At 39.6% G+C, this 25,591-nt stretch overlaps 1 protein-coding gene across 1 annotated transcript; it reads left to right on the forward strand.

Annotated features, from left to right (window-relative positions):
* The first annotated feature begins 724 nt into the window (after positions 1 to 724).
* EIF3M (eukaryotic translation initiation factor 3 subunit M) lies at positions 725 to 25,591 on the forward strand. Its single transcript, XM_036763671.1, has 11 exons — positions 725 to 1,172; positions 10,630 to 10,762; positions 12,254 to 12,392; positions 12,565 to 12,688; positions 12,824 to 12,918; positions 16,585 to 16,668; positions 17,421 to 17,520; positions 18,420 to 18,501; positions 23,753 to 23,896; positions 24,699 to 24,759; positions 25,300 to 25,591. The coding sequence occupies exons 1-11, from the start codon at positions 1,131 to 1,133 to the stop codon at positions 25,418 to 25,420; spliced, it is 1,125 nt and encodes a 374-aa protein (XP_036619566.1). The 5' UTR covers positions 725 to 1,130; the 3' UTR covers positions 25,421 to 25,591.

The raw sequence follows: 25,591 nt of genomic DNA on the forward strand, positions 1-25,591 counted from the left end.
TCCGTCAGTCTGCCAGTCAACCAACATTTACTAAGCACCTACTACGTGCCAGGTGCAGCGTTAAATGCAGGGGATGCACAGAGACAAAAGCCGGTCCGTGCACTCGAGGAGCTCCCGATCCAACATGGGGCAGGGGAGGACCACAAGCAAAGAAACCTGCCCCACGAGCTGCGGCGGATAAATGGGAAATGGTCGGGGAAAGGTGCAGAAACGGCGTTTTAGCCGAGGCTCAAAAGAAGCGGGACAGCAGGAGGCGGAGGGTCCAGGCGGGCTGGGGCCGGGCCGGCGCCGCACCGCGGGAGGCGGGTCTGTCCCCGGTTCTGGGCCTCCCGATGTTCTCCTGGGACAAGGGTAAGGAGAGCGCGGCTCCAAAGCGCTTGGCACGCGCCAGGCACGACGTTAAGCGCTTTGCAGAGTATCTCACGTGAACCTCACCACGCCCCTGGGACGGAAGTTACGGTCCCCACTTTACAGCTGCGGACACTGAGGCAGGCAGAGGGGAAGTGGCTAGCTCAGGGTCACACAGCGGGTTAGCTGCCTCTTCAACCTCTGACACCCTTTCCAATTCCGGACGGATAAGAGTCCACAGAGACTCAGCGCCACGCTAGGCAGTCAGGCAGCTTCCGCCCGGACCCCACCTCGCGCCTGCGCACTGTATTGCTGGGGGGGGGGGAGGGGGGAGAGCGTTCCAGCCCTCGTTCTCGCCCGGGCGGACTGACGGATCGCCGGAGGGGTCATTGCAGGGGCCGCAGAGGCGGGTCTGCGCATGGACCAAAACGAGACGAGCCAGGCCGGAAGCCGTTTCCGGGACTCCGGAGGTGAAGGCGGAACGGGAGTAGCTTTCGGCCTCCCTAGGATAGCTATGAGGGATGCTGTGAGGAGAAGCTGGGCGGGGCAGCGGCCGCCTGCGGCCCTGAGGGGTCCAGCCCCGACAGGGCGGGACCAGGCCGCTAAGCCCGCGCGGAAGAGAGGCCACCTCCCGGGCCCGCAGCCCCGCCTCCTCCCCCTCCCATGACCCCCTCCGCGGTGCCCCGGAAGGGCTTGTGCGCCGGCAGAGCCGGACGCAGGCCTCTCTTCCGGTCGGCGTGGTGCAGCGAGTGGAGGCCGCGGCGGCGCTGGGAGCCTTCGTCATGAGCGTCCCGGCTTTCATCGACATCACCGAGGAGGACCAGGTCGGCTCCGGGGGACGCGCGGGGCGCGGGAGATTCGGGGCGGGCGGAGGCGGAGGGGGCCAGTGAGCCGCTAGGCTGGAATCGGCCAGGCTGGGCCGGGCGGAGCCTGAGGCCTGGGGCTGGTGGGGGACGCGGGACGGGGACTGGAGAGTGGGAAGGGGGGGCGGTGCTGTGGGGCTGGATGAGGACCCGAGCCCTCGGACGCGGACCGGCAGCGGGCGCCGAGGAGCCCGGGGCGCGGGGGTCTCTCCCCGGGCGAGCCCTGGTTTTCGTCCGCGCGAGAAGAGCGGAGCCCACGCGGGATTGGCGACGGAGAACTCGGCCTCCGGTCCTGCCTCTGCCACTTCCTCGCGGTGTGACCGTGGGCGGGTCACGCCCCCTCTCTGGGCCTCCTGTTTCCTCATCTGTAAAATGGGAAAGTTGGACTAGAGATGGTGTCTGACCTCCCTCCTAGCCAGGAAGCCTGTGACCCTGCGGAGCTCTGGAGCCAGAGGCGTCGTGGGGCCCTCAGAGGGTCGCCCCAGTGGGAGGGTCCGAGAGGAGAACTTGGGGGGGGGGGCTCTGTGTGTGTGTCTGCTCACAAAGCACCAGGTGTGACACCGACATGTGGACCAGGGCCCTTGTACGAGCGGCTCCTAGGCTCGGACAGGTCTATGCCATTCATTAAGCACCTTCCTGCCCTCAAGGAGCCTACAGTCTAACAGGAGGGATGGCCCAAAACCACTGTAACGAGCAGAGGGAAGGCACCAGGATTGAGAGGGGGTTTTACTTAGGACGGTGAGAGAATCCCGGGCGGAAATGAGGAAGGAGAGCATTTCAGACATGGGGGACATGACCGGAGTTCAGAGGTGGAGTGTCTCGTTGCTGGAACAGTCAGGAGGCCCATGTGGCGAAGTTGAAGAGTAGGTGGCAGGGCACAAGACTGGAAAGGGGGAGTGGGGAGCCCTAGGTTATGAAGGACCTTGAACAGAGAATTTTATATTTTAATGTTGGAGGTTCGAGTAGGGGAGTGACATAGTCAAATTTGTGCTTTAAGAAAATCACTTTGGCAGCTGGAGGATGGATTGGAGTGGGGAGAAGCTTGAGACAGGTAGATCCACCAGCAGGCTGTGAAGTGACAGGAAGAGACAAAGGTTCAGACCAGGGTGGTGAGGTGTCAGAGAAGAAAACAACAAGCCTCGGCAGCAGCTTGGATGGAGGGGGCAGTGAGAGGTAGGGAGAAGTAAAGTTTGACACCTAGGAGGTTGTGAGCCTGAGCAATTGGGAGGATGGTGATACCCCCCACAGTAGTAGGAAAATTTGGAAGGGTGAGGGTTTGGGGGGAAGATGAGTTCAGTTTTAAACATGTTGAATTTAGTTGACCATTAGTTGGATGTTAGACCCCAGGGTGTCCTTGGGCAAGTAGCTAAATATCTCTGAGCCTTAGCCTTCTTCATCTGTAAAATGAAGAATTGAACTTGACACAATCATTGTTAAGGTCCTCTCCAACTCTACATCAAAAATCCTATCTGGAAACCCTTAGCTGAGCAAATCAGCAATTTCTCTGTAACTGACAATTAGAATACAGCTGTTTGGCAATAACAAGAGTTAAGTGACTTGCCCAGGATGATAAAAAGAATATGCAAGAGGAAAAACTCCACTCCAAAGCTAGCCATCTGTCTGCTGTTCCACTGGCTCAGGATGCCCAAAGTCTTAGTGCAGTTTTAAGCTTTATTATATATAGGTATATAATGCACACTTTTGGAATTGCACTGGTCCATATTGTTGGCTTACGCTATTTCATGGTAGTCACACCTTGTACTTTTTATTATGTTAATTTATGAGATGTTCTCCTGGGGCTGGGGCAGTTGTTTGATCTGTGTGAAACTTGTATTTTTATGGCTCGCCTTTCTTTAGTGTTTTCCCTGTGACTTGAAAGGTTTAATTTGTTGAGGCTGGGGATGCAAAGACAAAAATAAAACTGCCCCTGCCCTCAAAGGAAGACATGCTGTCATGGTCGAGATCCTGTATACTAATGCATGTGCAGAATATATAAAAAAGGAAGTAGTGCTTGGAGGTGGGGGAGATAGTAGAAGCTGAGGCATCCCTGAGCCTTAAAGCTAGATTCTTAGGTATGAGTGTGAGGAAAGAATGTATTAGAGATATGGGGGCAACCTGTGCAGCAGGAAGGAGGTGGGAAGTGGGGTTTTCTGTTTGAAGAACCGTTTTATGATTATCCTGTCCTTGTAAAGAATTATCAGGTGGTAAAATGCATATTTAAGATAAAATGACACTCTTTAACTGTGAATAGTTTCGTTTCAATCTTGTTGAAATTCTTTTTGGTAATGCAGCATTACTGGCTTTGTAGTTGGCCTCTGAAAAATCCCTTGCCTAGACTGAAAACAAAAAGAAATGATGAAGTTGAAGTTTTAAAGCTTATTTTTTTTTCTTCAACAAGAACTTAGAATTTTAAGTAAGTGTATTAGGAAGCTAGGGATTAACAGAGAAGGCTTGTATCCAAGGTAAAATGAAATACCATTTGTGCTTCCTTCAAACTCTAGAATTCTATGATTCTAACCTCTTTAGCCCTGAAGGTGACAGTGGATTAAATTGGCAGGAGAGAATGAAAAAGTGTGGGCCACTGAGTTGGAAGAAAAGGAAAAAGGTATATATAGTAGGGGTGATAGGATGGAAACTAATTAGCCTGATGTTTACTAGAGGATGAAGATGGAAGAAGATTGTAAAGGTAGGAAGGTACCAGGTTATGAAAGCCTCTAAAAGCTAAACAGAGGGTTTTATATTTATTCCTGGAGGTAATGGGGATCCACCAGAATTTATTGAGTGGAGGTGGGGAGACCTGCACTTTAGGAAGATCCTCTGACAGCTGAAAGAAGAATGGACTGAATAGGGAGAGGCTTTGTCAAGAAGGCCATCCAATAGGCTGTTGCACAGTAGTCCAGGCATGAGGTGATGAGGGCCTACACCAGGGTGGCTGTAGTGTCACAGCATAGAAGCATAAAGAAGACATAGACAAGCTGTGGCAATGGAATGGATGGATATGTAAGGGGAGAGAGAGTGAGGAGACAAGGATGACAGCTAGCTTCTAAGCCTGAGTGACTGGGAGGGGTTGTGGTACTTTTGACTGAATAAGAAAGGAAGAGAGGAGGGCTTAGGGGAAAGAGGAGTTCAGTTTTGGACAGGTTGAGCTTAAGATGTCTTTGGAACATCCAGTTTGAGATGTCAAATGTCATTTGAAGTTGTGAAACTGAAGGTTAGCAGACAGGTCAGGGTTGGATGAGTAGATCTGAGAATCATAGGCATAGAGATGATAATTAAATCCATGGGAGCTGATGAGATCACCAAGTGAAATAATAAAGAGGGAGAAGAAAAGAGAAACCTGGACAGAGCCCTGTGGGGACACCCACCATTAATAGCCATTGTAACCTTAATGGAGATCCAGCAAAGGAAACTGAGGGGTGAGACAGGAGAAACAGGACAGAGTGATGTCATGGAGACCTAGAGAGAAGAGGTCGATCCAACAGTGACAGAGACTGTAGGGAGATCAAGGATGCATATTGAGAGAGGGTCATTAAATTTAGCAGTGAAAAATGATGAAGTCAGAAGCCAAATTGAAGAGTTAAGAGAATAAGAGGAAAGGAAGTTGGTTTGTAAAAGGTCGGAGAGATACAGAATAAGAGCTAGGAGGGACAGATAAGTCAAGTGAGATTTTTGAGGATGAGGAAGTTGGGTGTGTTTGTAGGTAGTAGGGAAGCAACTAGTAGACAGATTAAAGATCTGAAAGTTTGGATAATAGAGGGGATAAGCTGTCAGAGAAGAATAATGGAATAAGGTCATAAAGAGGTTTGCCCTGAAAAGCAGAAGTACCCCCTCTTAATGAGGGAGTAGGTCACCTTTAAGGTCCCCTTTTTCTCTGAATCCGCAGTCTGGTAATCATCTTTTAGTATCATGGTATAATTTCTAAATCAGGTCATGATTTTCACATCTCTAAAATAGGTAGTAGATTAATCAAATCTGGAGTTGTATCTTGTTGCTTTAAACTCCTCGATTCATCCAAATTTAGCAGTTGGGGCCAGTGAAGATGATAGGTGAAAACTACATGTTCATGGAATAAATACTAGAGATGATTCACATGTGGACAAAAAGTGAGTATCTTCTGATTTGTTGGGACTGTATTCTAGTATATATCTCACACAAGTCAGTCTTCTACCTTCACAAAATCACAGAGTGAAAGAAACTTTGGAGGCATTCCAATCCAAACAACATTTAAGGGCACACTATGGACAAAGTACTAGAGATACAGAGACAAAATAAAAATCAGTCCCTGCCTTCAGTGAACTTGTATTCTATTTGGATGAAAACAATACGTGAACAGAAAAGTATGTATGTATGATAATTTGGGCTGTTAAGTCCAACCTATACCTACCTAAGACCTCTGGGGCACTCCCTGCCTTCTGAAGCAGCCCATTTCTGTGTTGGATAGCCAGTTGAGTTTTTCCTTACATTAAGCTTGAACTTGCACTTTTGCTGCTTCTATCTGTTGCTCTTATTTTCGTCTCCTGAGGCAAGTAAAATCTTAGCATTAGGCACCATGGCTTAGTGTGATTAGTGGAAAGCAGACCAACACTTTACTGGCTCCCTTTCCCAGATGCCCCATTCCTGCTATTCCACCTAATAATAATCCCCTCAAACACACAACCCCTCCTGCCCCTATCCTTCATTTTCGAAGAGGACCAGTGACATCACAGGGTGATGTCTTGACTAATGGCCTGAATTGGATTTAAGTGAAGCAGAGTTGCACCAAGTCATCAGCCTCACTCTCTCAGAGTCATCCAAGTCCAGTAGCAGGCCCAAAGTTAAGAAGACTGAGGATGGCTCAGGATGGCAAGGATGACCCTTGGCCGTCTTCAATGCCTGACCAAGCTCTAAGCACTCCACAGTGCATGGCCATTGGAACAAATTGTTCTCATCTGGCCATTCTTCTGGGAAAGTCAGGGTAGACACCACTCTTAGTCAGGGATGGGTTTGAGGCCTGTCAGTTACCCTCAACCTGGTTTAGCTCCTCTGCTAAGACAGTTTACCGGGATCTGGCTGCTGCACATACTACAGCTTCTTAGAACCAAAGATGGATGAACTGCCCTGAAAAGGGCTCAGCAAACCCTCACAGCAGAGGTGCTAGCTCTCCCTGTCCACCCTATACACCCCAGGCCCAGTAAAAGCTTGTTGATAACTTCATATCCCATTTATAATAATATGTTTTATATTACGATATAATTTCCTTTGGCACCAATGCCCCTTGGGTGGTGATTACAAATATTTGTGGCACTAGTTAATTGACCACCTGGCCATTGCATGCTTGGGTTGAGGGGAACAGGACAACAACATTATATTTCCATTCATAGTTAAGTGTTCTGGTGTGGTTGCAGTCAAGGTCCAAAAAGCTAATTGTGCAGGAAGATAGACATCTTGGTATATGGAGTAGTCATAATGATAGCCTAGAGTTAGAACTAGAAGTGAGACCTTAAAGGACCAAGGACCCCCCTTCCCCCCATCCAACCCTATCAGTTTAACCAGTTTAATGTCGGTGTTTGATTGGGTTGGCCAGACTTTCTAAGGGCTTTTTTTCATCTCTAGGCCTCCAAACAATGTTTTGCTCAGATAGCTCACTACTGGTCCATTTACTACTAGGGACTCTGTATTTACCTGTTGTTCCTCATCTCACTCCTAAAAACAAATCTGTCCATCTGCCTAAAGTAGTTCTTACAGTTGGGTTCATAGGAATCCAGCTAAACAAGGGTAGCAGCAGTCCCACATCTTCCTCTGATTGCCTTTGCTTTACACTCTATCTGTTTCTTAGGTACATGCCTATTTGCATGTTGTTATGTCCTTAAGTGCCTTTCTTTGTATGCCCAGCACTTAGCACAGTGCATGGTGTATAGTGAGTTCTTAATACATGCTGGTTCACAAGTATTGCCTATGCTGGACAATGGGAAATACATAGAGATAGATGCTTAAATATATAATTTTTGTAGCCTGATTACCTTTTGGTCCCACCCTGATTTCATTTTTTTAAAAGATCAAGACTCATATTTTATTTTTACGTTTATACTTACATATCCCTTGATGTTTCTTTGTTATTCCCCTGTCCTAGAAAAAGGAAGAGAAATGCAGAAATACCTTGCACCATAAGATTTAGATACATGAAGGATCAGGGAGATACCAGAAAGGCCAGAAGATAGAAGCGCTCAGCTCTGTTCTGCCGAAGACATTCCCAGTTAGGTGATTCTCTTGCCTGTGACAAAAATTCAGCAGCTTCAGCAAACTGAACTTCTGCCTTCTGCTCCCTCCCTCCTTAGCTATTATAGTTCCTATAGTCTAACTATGTACTTAGTGAGCCTTTTCTGAGAATCAAGCCAAGTTGAAAGGAAAATAGGCCAAATTTAGTGAAGAAATGTTCTTACAAGACTTTATATATAATGTTAATGTGAGGTACAGCATTTGTGTTGTTTTATGAGTACAATAAAGCCTAATTCAGAAATTGTGATAATTGTGCACACATATATTAAGTGCCACAGTGCACAGCCCTGTCCTAGGGGCTGGGAACAAAAGGACAAAAATATAGGGCTACCCTCAAGGAGCCTGCACCATACCAGGGATATGACATATACATGGATAAGTATAATACAGGATAATTTTAGAAGGGAATAGACAATAGCAGCTAGGAAGGAATCAAGGAAGGCTTCAGGGTGGTTGCATCTTCCTGAGCTGAGCCTTCAGAAGAGAAGAGGATATCTGTAAGAGGGGAATGAGACAGTGAGTGAGAGCAGGAAAAATGGGGTTTGTATGCCACGTTCAAGGAGCAGCTTGGTATCCAGTTTGGCTGGAACATAGAGTTTATAAAGGCAAGTTGAATGATTTGAAATATGAAATACTAGAAATACTAGAAAAGTAAATAAGAACCTGAATTGTGGAGGCCTTTAAATGCTAGGCTGAGCAGTCTGTCTGGGAGATACTGAACGATTCGGTGGTTATGCCTCAGGCAGGTTCTTTTGGCAGCTGTGTGGAGGATGGGTCAGAGAGGTGAGAGACTGAAAGCAGGGAGACCCATTAAGTGGCATGAGGACCTGAACAAGGATGGGTGCAGAGAATACGGAGAGAACTGAAAGTGTTGAGGTAGAATAGACAAGGACAGTTTAAAAATGGTGGAGGAGAGTCAAGGATGGCGGAGATTACCGAGATGAGTAGAATTTTGTGATTCACTCAAAGGAAGTAGGGAGGTTTAGGTGCAGTGGAGTTCTGTTTGTTTTGGACATGTTAAGTTCCAGGTACCTGGGGAGCAGCCAGGAGGATAATTGCAATAAAGGTTGATGTTGCTTTGCCCATTTAACAGTGAAAACTAAGTTTTTTGTTTTTAAGCTGCCAAATAAAGTGTGGCATTCAGATAACAAAAGTGTCCATTAGAGAGGAGGGCTGTCTAGAATCATAGAAACTTGAAGCTGGAAGGACCCAAGCTGTCTGCTAGTCTGATGCTTACCTGAAGCATGAATCCTTCAAAACATCCACCAACCATAAAAGGTTGTTAATTTGAAGATCTAAATTTCTGTCCAAAGGGGGAAAGAATTTCAATTCAACTTCATCCTTTAAAAAAATTTATAGTCTAGGCAAACAAAATGCTTTTTCCTGCTTATTTGTAAGTGCCTTTAGGATACAACAGCATTATATTTAACACTGTTATTTTCTGTATTACAGAAGTCATAAACTCTTAAGGAAGATGAGGCATTTTTAAAATATCCTTAGATTGTAACTTTTTGAAAAGTTTGTGTATATTATGTGTAAATGTGTATATGTGTATACTTTGTATCTCCATTGGTTCCAAATATGTAATGCCAGTCTTCTCTAAATGGACTTATGCTTTAATTTTTAATATATACCAGTTAGCATAATAGGGATTTTTTAAAAATTATGTTATTAAGTATCAAGTATTAAGCTCTGATTTGTGCTAGTTCTAAGTTCCAGGAAAACAAATAAAATGAATGAAATAATCCCTACTAACAGGGAACGTTTTAATGGGAGAAACGTGTGTGTGTGTTTGTTTGTGTGTGTATATCCAGAATAAGCACAAGGTAGTTTGATAGGCAGGACACTAGCAATTGAAGGACCAAAAGTAAAAGAGCAGATTTTGTGGAAAGCTGTCAAGCCTATCTAGAGACTTTCTTGCCTTGTCTCAGCACGTTGGTTCAACAGTTTTAGTTGATTAGCAAATGATTGTGTTAGAAGGCGGAGAGAGCTCAGAGGACTCCAGGACAACAGTTGGATGGGTAATAAGAAGAAATAGGCATTTAAGGTTAGATTGGGGTGGGGGAAGGGATATTTGGAGAATGGGGGCAGTGATTAAAGAGTGACCTAAGTGGGTTTTTCTTGGTAGAAAGGGTCATTCTAGCTCTAGATTTGAATTGCTTCTTTCCTCTAAGGCTAACCGTTCATTATTCCTAGTGCACTATTCACCTGAGATGAGCTAACACTCAAGTATAGGTTTATCCATTTATTTTATGCAAAAGAGCCATATATTCCTAAAGAGTCTAATGCAGCCTTTGATGTCCCAGGGAGTTGTATGTACATAGTAGGGGCTCAATAAATATTTATTGATAGAAGGAAAGAATAATTACTTGTAAAAGCAATTACAAGATTCACTACTATGATACTTTTCCAATCAGCATTGGTACTCTTTATACTGCTTTTTTTAAAAAATCCCTTGACTTTTTACCAAGTCAAACTGATTGCTCTTCACCCTTTTTGGAGTGAATTTTGCTGTATCATGAAAGTGCCTAGGTGAGAAGAGAAATTCTCAAAGACTTCCTTGGGGAGGGGAGCAATGTATATCTTAAAGCAAAGATTCTTAACTTTCTTTTTGGTCATAGACCTCTTCTCAGAATAATGCTTTTAAAGGCAAAAATATTTGAGATTAAAATTAAACTAATTATATTAAAATAGGTATCAAACTATTAAAAAAATTTGACAGGTTCCAGGTTAAGAGCCCCCACCTTAAAATATCTGGATGCGTGGGACATGCAGAATACTTTAGGAGAACCTGTTATAGCTTTGAATACTTTAAGGGTCATCATGAAGTCCTTTAGAGTTCTAAATAGTTTTCTCTCTTTGTATCTGATTGTGGTTATATTTCTGTTTAGAGATGGGGCGGGGGGAGAGCAATAGTGTTCTCATTCCAAAGGAAAACTACTTGGGGATGCAGAATTCTGAAATGGATTTAGGGGTTTTTTTGGTTTCAGAGTTTTTTTTCTCAGCCAATAACTATAGACTCTTCTGGTTTTTTTTTTCCCAAACAGGTTTGTGTACGTGTGTGTGTGTGTGTGTGTGTTTGTACAGATCCATGGGCAGGTACATAGATATGTGTGTGTATATAAAAATATAAATCCTGTATACAATTTCTTCGGGTTGATAGGCTGCAGAACTTCGAGCTTACCTGAAATCTAAAGGAGCTGAAATCTCAGAAGAGAACTCTGAAGGCGGACTCCATGTAGATTTAGCTCAGATCATTGAAGCATGCGATGTTTGTCTAAAAGAAGATGATAAAGGTTTGTCCATGATGTTCTTTTTTCTTTGTAGAAAATTCACAGGTACTATTTCATTGAGCGTGTTATTATCGCTCATAGGAAACTTACTATTTACTTTTCTAGTAATGGCTGTTGTAAAATTTCTGTCCTACAGGTCTCTTGACCTGTATTGCAGTTAAGGCATGATGGCCAGATTCTTCCAAAATGTCCCTGAGCCCATCAGATGTAATGCTAGGCCAGCCTCCTGTGAACTGGCCTGGCTCAGCCTTGACTTTCTTTGACCTCTGATGTGAATACCTCTAGCCACCCTCCAGCTCAACCTCCCAGATTCTACACTATTCCTTGTCAAGGAAGCTGCAGTTCTTGACTCAGTCCTGCCCCTTAAGTTACATTATTTTACCAAACATTATATTAACCTAAAGAGTTAGACCAGGGCTGCCTGTATTTATTACAGACTCATTTCTATTAGGCTAGGTAAATTCTCAGAGGAGAGGCAGTGTGCCATAGTAGAGAGGGCAAGCCCTGGATCTAGAAGACCTAAATTAAATTTCATATATATACTAGCTACAGAACCATATGCAAGCTACTTTTAAGTGCCTGAGGCAGTTCTCTAAGACTGGATTACAGAGACATTGCCTACCTCAATTGGTGAAGATAATCTACACTGAGGAAAGTGGCATCCACACAACAACAGAAAAACCACAAACCCTTACTATTAGACAGTCTTGAAGTGATTTTGAACAAAAGAAGGCCAAAGGATGTTTTACCTTTCTCCTTGAAGACATCTATATTAGAAGAACAGATAATGTATTTTCAGGTTCTTTAGAAGTAAGTTGTAGTAAACTGAACATTACATATATTGACCAAGTTTTGTTTACTGTTATAAAACAGGAAAATTGTAAAAAGTGGAAAAAGTTTAAAGCAGCTCACCACAACCTGATATTATATTAGGCATATGCTTATAACACTCAAAAATGGAAGTGGCCCATTCATAATTGAATTCTCAATTATATTTCAGCTTAACATTGCTTGTTATTTGTTGGCTTTTCCTTTTGTAATAAAAACTTGTGGAAATATTTAAACTGTCTTCTCTACTTTGGAATTAAATTAATATAGTCTTAAAACCTGAGGAATTATACAAACCTAACCGTTTATGTATATAGCTAATAATACAGTTATCAGATATTTATATATGAATATATAAATGTATATATTACATATATTACATACATATTATATATATATATCTCCATCCTTGAATGTTGTAATTTTTAAAAATTAGCATAATTTGAAGCAATGAAGGACTTCATTTTTGATGGCAGTATGGTAAAGAAAAAGAATCTCTTCGCTCGCAGCAGAGGGTTGCAAGGAAGCAGATGAGACCTTTTTACAGATGGAACCCTATGTAAAGGTCTTTACTCCACCAAAACACTCGTTATGTGTAAACATTCTTTTAGCAAAAGCATTAGCATTACTGAATCCCAATTGATCCCGCCGCTGATGTTTGCACAGATGTCGAGAGTGTGATGAACAGCGTCGTGTCCCTCCTCTTGATCCTGGAGCCTGACAAACAAGAAGCTTTGATTGAAAGCCTGTGTGAAAAGCTGGTTAAATTTCGGGAAGGTGAACGTCCATCCCTGAGGCTGCAATTGTAAGCAAAAATTTAGAGGAGGCTGGGATTTGAGGAAATATTTTCACACTAGAATGATATTTGGAAATATCCATATTTAATAGACATAAATGATTAACACCGTACATATAGGAAAGCATACAAGTTAATCTTAAGTAGCAGTAGTTGTTCTTAACCTTTTCTTTTTGACTAGATTGAGCAATCTTTTCCATGGAATGGATAAGAATACCCCTGTAAGATATACAGTCTACTGCAGTCTTATTAAAGTAGCAGCATCTTGTGGTGCCATCCAGTACATTCCAACTGAATTGGATCAAGTAAGTTATTTCACGGAATACACCCCCTGCCAGTTGTAAAAAGAAAAAGGTCCAAAGTTCTAAATGATACTTCTTTTAAACTGTGGAATTGTATTAGCCTGCAAGTTCAGCTTTGAACTCTTCTCCCTCCTGTAGGTTCGGAAATGGATTTCTGACTGGAACCTCAACACTGAAAAAAAGCATACTCTTTTGAGGCTACTTTATGAAGCCCTTGTGGACTGCAAGAAGAGGTACTCAGAGCTAATGAAGGAATTTAGAATTGTCCAGGGATTAGAGGCGGGCGAGGGTCCTTTTATAGACAGGTATATTGGATAACATTTAAGGAGGGCGAGTAGTTTGACTCCACTTTCGGAATCACCAAATTGCCATAAATCTTTCTGTGCCTTTTACCCCACTGAGTTTGAACATAGTTTTTCACCGCATCTGTTCAGATTGGTATCTTAAGAGCTTCTTCGTTTAATTCTAAGTTAAACAATTCGATTTAGAAAGATGACTGTAAAGTTAATAGTGGAATCTTTTTGCAATCTTTAAACTTAAAAAAAGTAAAACTCTTGCTTTTGTTCTGAAAATGGTACAAATGTTAATCCTCAAGCTTCATAGCTTTATGCCAAGTTTATTATTTAATGGTGCTTTGATGTCTTCGTGCGTGGTAGTGCTATCTCTGTTGTTTAATGGCAAAGGGGGTCTATCAATCAAAGTTAACACAATCAAAGTCTCTTGTGTAAACAGTACCTTTGAGACAAAACTTTGTGGTAGACAGTGCTAAATGAGAACCTATTTAGCTTTTCCCAAAAGATTATTTGGGGATTCTAAGGCTAGTCTTGAACCTAGCAGACTTCTCACACACAAAGTGTTCATTTTTTTTTTTTTTTTTTTTTTAGAGTACCACTAACTTAATAGTACACCTAGAAATGACAGGTTTGGTGCAATTCAATGGGATTAATATGTATAGTGTTTTCACTAGTGAAGGGTAGCCCTTCATTTTCAAATTGAAAAACCTGAGATTGGGATATCATATCAACTTCTGACTGGTCAGAAATCTTATCATCCACAGCAGTTTGTTAAATGACTTCATTTATTTTAGAAGACTGGTCTTTCAGGGTAATTTCAGCATACACTTTTGCCATGGTTCTCATGGCTGAGAGATCAAGCAAGAACAGCAGTGTTCTGCCTCCCTTCCCCCTGACTCCTGACTGGTGGATTAATTTGTATTCTTTATTAAATATTACTTGAGTTAATATCATGTAAATCTTTTTTGCAGACAACCTATTATACGGGATCTGTAGGAAATTTTGGAATTTTGTTTATCTTAAGAATTAGAAAAAATCAGAAAGTTTTTCAGAGCAGTTACCCCTCTTTGGCAGAAAAGAAAACAAGTAGTGACCTTGCACTTATGACCTGGTTCATTGTCCTGGGTCAGTGGGCACCATCTACAACAGGCTGGGAAGTCCATAGCAGCATTCCTGGCTTAATGCTTTTAAGATGTCAGTAGAGGCAGTATAGAGAAGGTAATAAAAAAAAAATCCCAGGCATTTATAAATGAAATCCTTTGCTTTAGAGCCATATTTTGTTGGCTTCAGATTTTCACAATTTAAAGTTCCCCAGATTTTTAGAACCATTTGTGGATAAGACTCTTGAGATTGAAATTGTTTTAAAATTGTCAAATATTCTTTTAAGTTCATCATAAGATACAGATTATGTCTGTCCTTTCCCAAGTAGCAAGGTTCAGCAAGCACCTTAAATAGTATTTTAGATGAAGGTGAGAAGGTAAGCATCTTCTCCAGTGTTCTCTCCTCTCACCCCCACCCCCAGTCACACCCTGCCCTTTATTAATGTTCTCATTGTCAGACAATGGGTCTGCCCTTGACTAGATGCTGTCATTTTGTAGTCCAGGGTTGCTCCTGAACAGGTTCATTCTCAATTTTCTTTTATGTCATGATATAAAATTAGTAAGTGTTGACTTCAGTGTTGCTATCAAAGCTGCTAGCCCAGAATTTTCCTACCTGCACTTGCCAATTCAGCCAGGGCACACCATCCACATTATGTCATGGTGGTGATTAGAGAATTACCCCCCCTTGTGCTTGACAACTGAAACTGATCGTGGAAGAAGGAAAGGGACTTAGACTTTTTTGGACCATGAAGAAGCCATGGATGAGCTAATTGGCTGCCTTAGTCTTGAGTTCTGGAGTCAGCTCATTTGCCAAGAAATAGGAAAGGAGAGAGTTAAGAGTCAGGAGACATGAGTTACAGTCCCAATTCTGCCACTGAGTGGTGTGAACAAGTTACCTTTTTTCTTTATCTGTACAATGATGGTTTAGACATGATCACAAAGATTCCTTCCAGCTCTCCGTAGACTTGGGTGAAAACTAGGCCAGGCTGATTATTAAGCTACTTAAAAATTGAACCAGAGAAAGAATGTTTAATGACAAATATCTCCCTCTCCCCTCAAAACCTAAAAGTGGATTTTATCTCCTAAATAGTAAATTTTGAACTTTATTGTTCCTCATAAAGTAACATTTCAGAAGACTGGGTGAGCATCCCCTTATAGTAAGATTTGTAACTGTATTTGTTGAAAGTACAAATGAAGTTATGCCTCTTGGAAAATCACCTTGAGTTTCACAGATTTATCATTTGATAAAATGAGGTATAATGGAACTGATACATTAGGGAAATCTTTAATATTAGGTTAAGAGGTCTGGCAAAACAGAACACCAGTTTTTGTGGTGATGCCCCAAGGCATCTAGTTGTAGATAAAGTAAAAACAGTGGGAGATGGCAACTGACATTTACACTTTTAAGGTCTACAAAACTCTTGACAGTTATCCCTTCCACATTGTGGGGGGTTCTGGGTGTGGCACCCCAGTGGTCTAAAATCTGCAAAAAAAATTGTTGGCTCTCCCTTCGTACCTGAGAAAAGGAGTCCGAGTTTTTAATTTTTCTTTTGTGGAGTGTTTACGTGCCTTATTGTAAAATTTGGGTTGATATCATACAATACTATACATATATTTTATGTATTTCTGCGTTTCTAAACTTTTTCTGTGTCATCTGCTGGCCTTCACATGTTGTCTGTGGCTTCCGTAAAACTCCCTCAAAATTCCCAGTTTATTTCTTATGCCAACCTGCAACATATTGAAACCTCAGTGGGGTCATCAAGGCTTGATGAGGAAGAGATAACTGTTCAGGGATTCTCATTTGGTCTTCAACAATGAACCCCTCAAAGAAGGTGCCATTATTATCATATTTTGAAATGAATAAAGTGAAGCTTAGAAAGATTAATGACTTGTCCAAGGCAGCATAGCCCAGCACACTTGTCCAATATACCAGCAGTCTACACTTAATGTTTCATTTTGTAAAATGGGTATCATACTTAGGACGTCATTCTTATTTGAGATGGAGGGTGACACCTAGCATTTTTTTTGCTACATTTACATTTTCTCTTAATCAGTGTACAAATTCTCACTATAAATTGGAAAGAAAAAGATCTCTGGCAAACCTTACTTTGGGTTTTGGTTTTTTTTTTAAGAATAGCATTTACATTTTTGAAATAAGTGGTACAACTCCTACTTATTTTTCCCTGATTGAATCCAGATGTGTATATGAAAAGTAGTCTAGTAAATAACAAAATGTTGTTCCTTCTAGCTAGGAAAAGCTTTCTCTGACTGGTGCTTGATCAGTTAAAGAAAATGAAGTGAAGAGTGAAGATAAACATTTTGTAAAAATCCCAATTTAGTTTAGCTAATTTGCCCTTTTTTGCTGGTTAAAATTGATCACCCATGTCATTTTGAGGATAATTTCATTTTAACTCTGTCTTTAAATGAAATTATAGAAATATTTGGTTGATAGTTGTAATGACTTTCCAGAGTTCCTAAAATAAAATGTTTTTTTTTTTTCCCTTAGTGACACTGCTTCAAAAGTTATGGTGGAATTGTTAGGAAGTTACACAGAGGACAATGCTTCTCAGGCTCGGGTGGATGCCCACAGGTAATTGTTAGATTGCTTCGGAAGAGTCCCTCAAAACCTTTTTGTAAGACAGTTGTACTCGTTTAGTAACACTGGTACCTTCTTGTGCTAGATTTGTGACTATAGCTAAAACTCATTTGACTGCATTACTCAGAGAGTTTAGCATAATTAAATTTATAAACAGAAATTAGAGAGGTGTTAGAACACCAGAGATTGCATGAAAGAACCACATGAGATTTGAGAACTATGATGTACCAGTAGTATGGGATTAAAACCTCCTCCAGTCCCAGATGAAGAACTAGAAGGCTCCCAGCTAATCGGAGCTCTTTAAAATAGTGTGGAGCCATCAAATTGATGAGTTTTCTAAGACCTTCCTAATGAGTATGGTTTGTGAAGGTCAGGAAAATCTGGTGCCTCGCCGACACTCTAAAGTTCACAGTAAGCGTTGGCAGCCAGTATTTTCAAAATAAGTCATAATTTATGTGACTAGAAAGGGAGAGGCCCCGAACTGGGTAATGCTTCTGCTGAGACATAGCTGAGTTCTTTAATTGGGCATCTGGGCCTAATGAACTCAGTTTATTGCCTTTACATTTGAACTCCTTGCTTGGTATCTTCCATGGTTTTATAAGTTTGGCTTTTGCGCATTTGCTGTGCCACAGCATTTTGATACTATAAAAGAAGTAGGTTATGCTCTGCCAAAAGCTGTGAAAATAACAAGTGGACTCTCAAAAGATTCTTATCTTTAAAAATAAGATGCTTTGTTTTCATCCTAGGTGTATTGTAAGAGCATTGAAAGATCCAAACGCCTTCCTTTTTGACCACCTTCTTACTTTAAAACCAGTCAAGTTTTTGGAAGGGGAGCTTATTCATGATGTAAGTAGTTTATCTCTTTAACATAAAAATGTTCTGTTCATAAAGTTTGCATTGCCAACAACACCTGACTTTGTTCTTTATCAGTGAACATTAAATCTAAATGTGAACAAGAGGGTGTGGGTAGAAGAGAGAGAAACCACATATGGTCTGCTTCTGATATAAGTTAGCTTTTGCCACACAACCTGTCACCACCCTAGCTGTCCAGTCTCTAGTATTAAGCAATCTATATATTCAGACTGCTTCTTGGGGGCAGCTAGGTGCTCGGTGAATAGAGCTCTGGGCATGGAGTCAGAAAGCCCTGAGTTCAAATGCAGCCTCAGACCACTTACTAGCTATAAAATAGGAAATAGTTTTCTGTTTATACACTGCTGGGTAAGTCACTTAACTTCTTTTTGCCTTAATAAATGGAGAAGGAAATGTTAAACCACTCCAATATCTTTACTGAGAAAACCCCTTGGACAGTATTGGCATGCTGTGATAGTCCATGGGGTCACTAGTCAGACAGGACTAAGCAACAACAATAACAATATATTCAAGAAACTCACCTTATTATAATATGAACATAAAGCATAATTGGGAAGAGAAATCTTTTGGAATTCATTAAACCAAATTTTCTAAGGGCAAGTTTTAATGAATTTCAAATTGTTTCTTGTTTCTGTATTATCTGTGCTGTTGCCCACATTAACTTGGATAATTTCGAATTTACTATGAATTATTGCTTTCTCCTAATTAAATGATATCTCAAAGTAAATTAGAGGAATGTGTTCAAAGATCCTTGTGCTACTTTTTGTTACTAGAAGTAATGAAAATTAGTTTGAAAAATTTTTAAATGTCATGGCTCGCTTCTATTTTTACAGTGCTTTACCATATCATAGGTTTGTTTTCCTCCATTTATCTAGCTTTTAACCATTTTCGTGAGTGCTAAATTGGCATCGTATGTTAAGTTTTACCAGAATAATAAAGACTTCATTGATTCTCTTGGTAAGTGTTGAGGTTTTTTTTTGTTTTTTGTTATTAGAAATGGGATAGAGGGGTACATGGTCATTTTACTTCTGTTTGTCATCTGGGGTCTCTTGGGGGGGGGCTGATCTTGGTAATAAGGGAAAAAAGATGCATTTGCCCTTGGTGTAGGGTGGGAAACAGAAAAGATGAGTCTGTGAACATAATGGAAACAGCATCACTATAGGAACTGGGGACCTGGGCTTTGGCCCCATCTCTCTGCTCCTTGGGACCTTTCCGAGCCTCAGGCTTCTTAACTATAAAACGACACGTTAAACTGATGATCTTTAAGATTTCTTCCAGTTCTTAAATACCACCTGTGAATATGGGAATATCAGTCAAGAAAATGTTAACAAGGGGTTTGGAAATACAAAGGAACCTGGTCCAACCAAGTGTAGATTTAGTGTCTGGGGAGGAATACTAAGGAGTAGTAAGGAATAGTAAGAAGGTGAACAGCATTATCCAAGTATGTTACTAAGAATGAAAGAATTTAAAGTATTCCTTTTATTTAAAAAAACATGTTGAGAGTCTATTTAGATTAAAAGATTAAATATTTAGGGAGAATGAAACAAATCTACCCATTTGAAACCCCGAGAAAATTACTTAGTTGCCAGTATTTTTTTTTTTAACTTTCCCCAAGGGGCACTGTTTAGGGTTGAGTTTGACATGCATTTAAGAAGATTAAAACTCAGATACTGAACTTTAATGATATTATATTACTTTTTTCTTGAAATTCAAAGTGGTTATATAGATAAATGAGGCACCCTGGGGGGAGGGGAACAGGTGCAGAGCCAGCCTTAAGAGTTAGGATGACTCTGGGCAGATCACTGACCTTGGTGCTCTAGACCAGAGGCATCAATTAGAAGGATCCTTTCCAGTGAGGAGATACTTAGAAAACAGTATCTGTGGTTTTGTTTATTTTTGTGGGGTTAAACATTTCCCAATTATATTAGGACCTGGTTCATGCCTTGGGCCTGACATGGAGAGTGTGTTGGCTGCCTCTGCTCTAGGCAGCTGCTCTTAGTGAGGGCTAGAACTTGCAGGCAAGATGCTAATCTGACTTTGTTGAGGGAGTGTCTTCTACCGCTAAACTTGATCTGTATTAGGCACATAAAGCCACTTATCTTTAGGTAGAAGATAAGCTGACTTCTTGACAATAGGAAAAAGACATTAGACTAACAGATTTTTCAAATGGCAATAGAGACACTCATTATAAAAACAGACTTAAGTGTAGTGGTTTTCTTCAACATTATAGACATTCCTGTTGTGGGTAATTTGTTGAATAGTTCTTTCTCCCTTGATCATATCTATATAATTGTTATAAGACAAGGAAAAAATAATTTTCTCACATATTTCAGTCAGTCAGCAAACTTTTAGAAGACATCTGCCATATGCAAGGCCCTGTGTTACATAGTTCTTGTGTGTTTAGTGCTGTGAATTTTGGTGAAGCAGTGAGGTGTCATGTAGTGAGCTGTCTAAGGAGATGTGATTAAGACCTGCCTCTGTCACAAACTGACTGTGTGACCCTGGACAAGTCACTGATCTCAGTGTCGAGAGTCTTTTCACCCAGGAGTTCCCTCCAAAGCACAGGTTCAGTCCCTATCCCTCAGTATTACTTAGTGTTCTTGATTTATTAACTTCAGAAAATACACAGCAGACCAAACCAATATAGATTGTGCTAAACCCGTTCTAATCTATTTCTTATTTGGAGAAATTAAATTTGGCCTGAGTCTCGTAGGCTTAAGACTGGAACAGACCTCAGAGATAATCTTGTGTACCCCTTCATTTTACAGGTGAGAAACGGGGGGGTCTAGAGCAGTCAAGGGATTTTTTGACTGTGAAGTAACTGTTGTCTTCACTTTTGACTTTAAAGAAAACAAGTTTCTTTTCTATAGACAATCTAGTCTATTAGGGCTTTAATTTCCTCCCAAGGCATATTTTTGAACCATTTATTCAAAATTCATGTGCCAAATAAATACTTTAGACTTAGTCATTAAATAAAAAACACCCAGAACAGCTTAGTGCTGAAATTGGTTCCATAGGTTAACTGCTAGTTTAGGGTTCAGGCTTTTACTGCTTTATCTGGTCTAGAAATCCATATAGGTCAAAGGCAAGATTTTAGGATTATTGTTTTCCCCATCCATAAACATATACTTTTAGAAAAAGCCTAGCCTGTTTTAGGTCTGGATGAGGGCTGCACAGTTAAGATTTTGGAATCTTCCCCATATCACACTGTTATACTCTGTACGTTTGCTAGTTTATATTCTAAATTTGAATACGTAGGAATCATGGAAGGGGTTGGTTGGTTGGTTTGTTTTTGGGGGGGAGGTGTCTTTCTAAACTTCTCCTGCTTACTGATTAAGTAGCAAAACATAAGGCTGAAGGTACAGTCAGATAAACTAGAGGCAAATGTGTTTCTCTATGTAATGCTTTGCCAGGTGCATTAGACCTAGAAAACCACATTCTGCCCCAGTTAATTTGTTTCATGGCATGAAGCTCTGTGATGGAATGTTAATGTCAGCAACCTCTTTATTTACACACTGTGGAAAAAAGGAGTAGTAATTAACACTTTGACACTCCCCCATTGATGTGTAATTGACTGTTTCAAAGGAGCACTGGTTCATAAGCTATTGCATGCATTAAAATTGCGTTCTCTATATTGCAGCTTTGTAGGACAGGGGTCAGTGACAATGCAGAAATTGTTCAATGATGCAAATTTTTTTATTACTGCATTAAGGTTTTGACATATTAGTAATGAATAAATGTTTCCATAAAATTAGATTTTTTTTATAACTTTGAAATTGAAATATGACACTGAACACACTGTGACTTCATCTTTGAAAATAGTGTCATTTTCCAAAACAAAGCACAGTGCAGGGCATTGGGCCTTTTACACTTAACAGCATTGGCTTAACAGTTGGTGATTTTGAGGATAGCTCTAAAGGCTAAAGGTTTGGTCTTTTGTCTCAAAAGAGAAAACTGTCAGAATTATCAGCTGCTTCTAGGAGAAAAAGAACTTTGTTCTCTTAGGATTTGTTAGTGTGTGGTGATTATATATATTAAAATGCAGCAATTACATTTTATTTCAATGATATTTTTAAATGTGTATCACCTGTGTTGTAAAAAATTTTTTTTTGTTTGTCATGGTCACATTCCCATTTTATTAAGAAGCTGTTTAGGTAAAATGCCTAGTGTGTAAATAGAATGAATAGTATAGGGACAGTTTGTGTTAGATAAGAAAACAGAATAATTAAGCTATAATTGGGGGGGAAGGATAAAAACATTTCACAGTTTTTTCTTAAAATGTAATGAAATCTTCCAGTGAGTGTGCTATTTGTTGGAATTGAACCTCTCAAATCAATTTTTTATTAATGTCAAGCATATCTTTGGGGATATGTGTTTAATTATAAAAGACTATAAATGTGAGTTAAGGTTTAACACCAATTTTTTTTAAAGGAATAGCTCTTTTATTAAATACCTGCATTAAAGATTGTAGCTGTAGGCCTTTGAGAATGACTAAAAACTTCAGTAGGTTGAAGAAGCTGTCTTGTTGGATAGCTTTTGTAGATTCTTACAGGTGGCATCAGTTAGAATTTGTTGTTTTATTAACACTGACAACTTGGGCCAACAGTAGCATAATCTTGTGTCAACTGAATCGCCCTAACATGTACACATTTAATCTGATGTTACTCAGTTGCTACCTTCTTGCTTCAGAAAGTTAATCAGCATCTCATTTGCATTTGTTAATTAGGGTTAATGTGCACTAATTGATTTTTTGGTGCTTGTAGATTTCCATTAAGCCCAGTTAGCAATAGTTGCTGGTGTACCTCATTCATTTGAGTTATGATGATCATGGTTTTGTTGAATCTGTGCCAGATAGGGAGCCTGCATCATAATTACAGCTAATTAACACAAGATTGTGCCCTGTATTAATGTGCTTCCCTGATCTTCCATTAATGTAGGAATGTTATAAATTTCAAACTTAAATATTTTCAGAGTGCTAATAGCTAAATTAACAAGTTGCTTAGAAGAAATACTTTTTTTATTTATATCTTTTTAAAGGCAGTTTGAACAAACTGGACTCCATAAATGTTGAAGCTATTAAGACTATTTTAAGAAATGACCAAAGAGAAAAGAGGCTGGCAAAAGAATCTTAATTTTTTGGAAACTTGTCTGTGTATTGATTCATACAAGCAGTTACACTAACTGACTTTGTAACTCAGCATTACTATTAGTGGCAAAACTACTGATACGCGGTCATCTCTCATCTCTGGCTTTGAACAAGGTTGTCCCCTATTTGGCCCTTAATACCCAGTGGATACTTCTTTACTGTTTGTAGCTGTCAGTATTTAAATGTTAGGGCCTGATGTGACATTCAACAAGTCACTTTCTTGAGCTTCACTTTCTTCATCTGTAAGATGAGACCATTTGACTGGAGCACCGATCTTTGTAATCCAAGTACTACTATACATGAATGCAAGATACAGCTTATTAATTGGCCAATAAATGAACAGGTTGAACAAGTTTATTTGTATATATTTCAGCTTTTGGTAGTGTTAATTGGAAGGAAAGTGGCACTAATTATTATGTTTTGTTCTCTATATAAATTCTTGCTCTCAGTGTCTAACTATTCAAGAAGCATATAAATGGACATTTTGCCCAGCTAACAACTAGTTAGTTGATAGTGATACAAATATTTTACTTTACATTTGCTAGGTAGGGAAAATTATTAAAATTTGAAGTTAGAAATGGGATTAGTATAAAAGCTAATAAGTAATGATTGGAAGAGAGTTCTGGGTATCAATAGGACTATCTTATTAGATCTAACTACTACAGGAAATGATATTTTAATTCATTACCTAAAAAGGAAGTAATTCACTTTCTTTTAGCATTATGTGACTGGCTCTGCTAATATCACTGCAAGAAAAAGTATCTCTAGAAAAAGTTGTTTTACATGAAATTTGTTCTTAATATAGGGTCATTAAGTTAAAGGTTACCTCATAAAGGTTTTGATAGCAAAAATAACTGCAAAGTGATTTGCCCACGTAAAACACCAATATTTATTGAATGATTTTCTTTTCAAGTTATTTTAGCATAATTAGTGCCTAATGACAAATGTTCTCCTTTATAACAATGATTTCTACCAGAGGTTAGACTTAGTTATAAGTGTTGGGTTTTTTTTAGTTAAAATTTGATACTCATTGGGCTTCTTCAAAATTCTTTTATCTTTCAGGCTTGTTGCATGAACAGAATATGGCAAAAATGAGGCTCCTTACTTTTATGGGAATGGCAGTAGAGAATAAAGAAATCTCTTTTGACACAATGCAGCAAGAACTTCAGATTGGAGCCGATGATGTGGAAGCATTTGTTATTGATGGTAAGGGCCATTAGATCTTTTTCTAAGAGTTAATTGTCTTCTGTATTTGGAATACCTAAGCATGTGAGATTTGGCTCTTCAGATGTACTTGGGAAACCCTCATTAGCTCTGTTAATACTGTAGACCCTTGGTATGACATTGTTTTGTATGAATTCAGATATACCATTCATTAAATCATACTGCCCTAAAACAATAAAAATCTGATGGATATGCAGTTAGCCTGTACGTACATAGGTTTTATTCCTTAAGCCCCCAGAAGTAGTATGTTAAGCAATTCAGCTGCATTAAGACCATTAAGTAATGTTCAGCTATGAGTAGTTTTTGTTTTTTACATATATGCCTATATGTGTATGAATTTCCAAAGACAAATTTAGCAAACAAAAATTGATTCATAAAGCAAAAGTTTATAAACATGTAGGTTGTCTAAATGGCTCTCAGTGACCTGAGTCTAATAATTTATAGAGAATATTTAGTCATTTTTTTTCTTACCGTCATTAAGGCAGGATATATTTGTAAAAGGGAGCAGTTCATAAAAATTATACAGGATATTGCATTAACAGATTCGCATATCCACTATAGGGTGCATGTATGACCTTCATTCTTAACTACCTCATGTTACTTTGAGTGTCATTAGCTTGGAATATCTTATTTGTTGAAAATATTAGAAACACATTAGAATATTCTGTTAATTCAACATATATAAAGGTTTCTAATGGAGTGCTTATTCAAGTATGTATATCCTCTATGTTTTATAAGTATTCCTTAAAACAAATCATATTAAAAAAAAATTTTTTTTTTTTAGCTGTAAGAACTAAGATGGTCTACTGCAAAATTGACCAAACACAGAAAAAAGTAGTTGTCAGGTAAGACATGTAATTCTTTGCAATTTTTTATAGGACAATTTAATGTATTTTAATTATTTAACTTATTATATTTCTGTTTACTATTTTAACTAGAAGCAAGGCATTGTTCCTATCAGTTGCCTGTAGTTAAATAGTTGCTATTTATCATAATTTTTATTAAAGTTCAGACTGAATGTGATTAGCTTATTTAATGAAAGAGTCCTATTTTCCAGCACATTTCATTTAATGACCCAGCATTGGCAAGAATACTAATGACTTTTGTGTCTGCTTTATATAGTTGTGCAGAGCAGTAGAAGGTCTGGAGTCAATGTGGTGAATACTTCAACTGTATACATTATATATACATGTATATATGTGTGTGCATATATATGTATACACACACATATATATATTCCCATGTATATAATCTCACACAAGTCTAGTCTGATGAGGGTATACATTTGCTTTTTCTTAAATTCAGCTTTTCTTTTAATAAGAAAATACTATTATAGAGTAAAACACTATTTTGCTAACCTTTTATTTCGATTCTTCACTTTGTAGTCATAGCACACATCGGACATTTGGAAAGCAGCAATGGCAGCAACTGTATGACACACTAAACGCCTGGAAACAAAACTTGAACCAAGTGAAAAACAGCCTTCTCAGTCTTTCTGATACCTAAATTTTTACACATGATTTTGTTCTCTTTAGAGACAATTCTAAATCATAGTAAAAACATTCTAAAACAAATTTTGATACCGTCTTGAATTTTATTGTCTCAAATTTCAAGTTAAAAAAAATGCTATACCAGAAATTTTAGGAACAAAAATAATAAATTACATAAAGGAAACCA

Source organism: Trichosurus vulpecula, chromosome 6, assembly GCF_011100635.1.
Source record: "Trichosurus vulpecula isolate mTriVul1 chromosome 6, mTriVul1.pri, whole genome shotgun sequence".
NCBI classification, from domain to species: Eukaryota; Metazoa; Chordata; class Mammalia; order Diprotodontia; family Phalangeridae; genus Trichosurus; species Trichosurus vulpecula.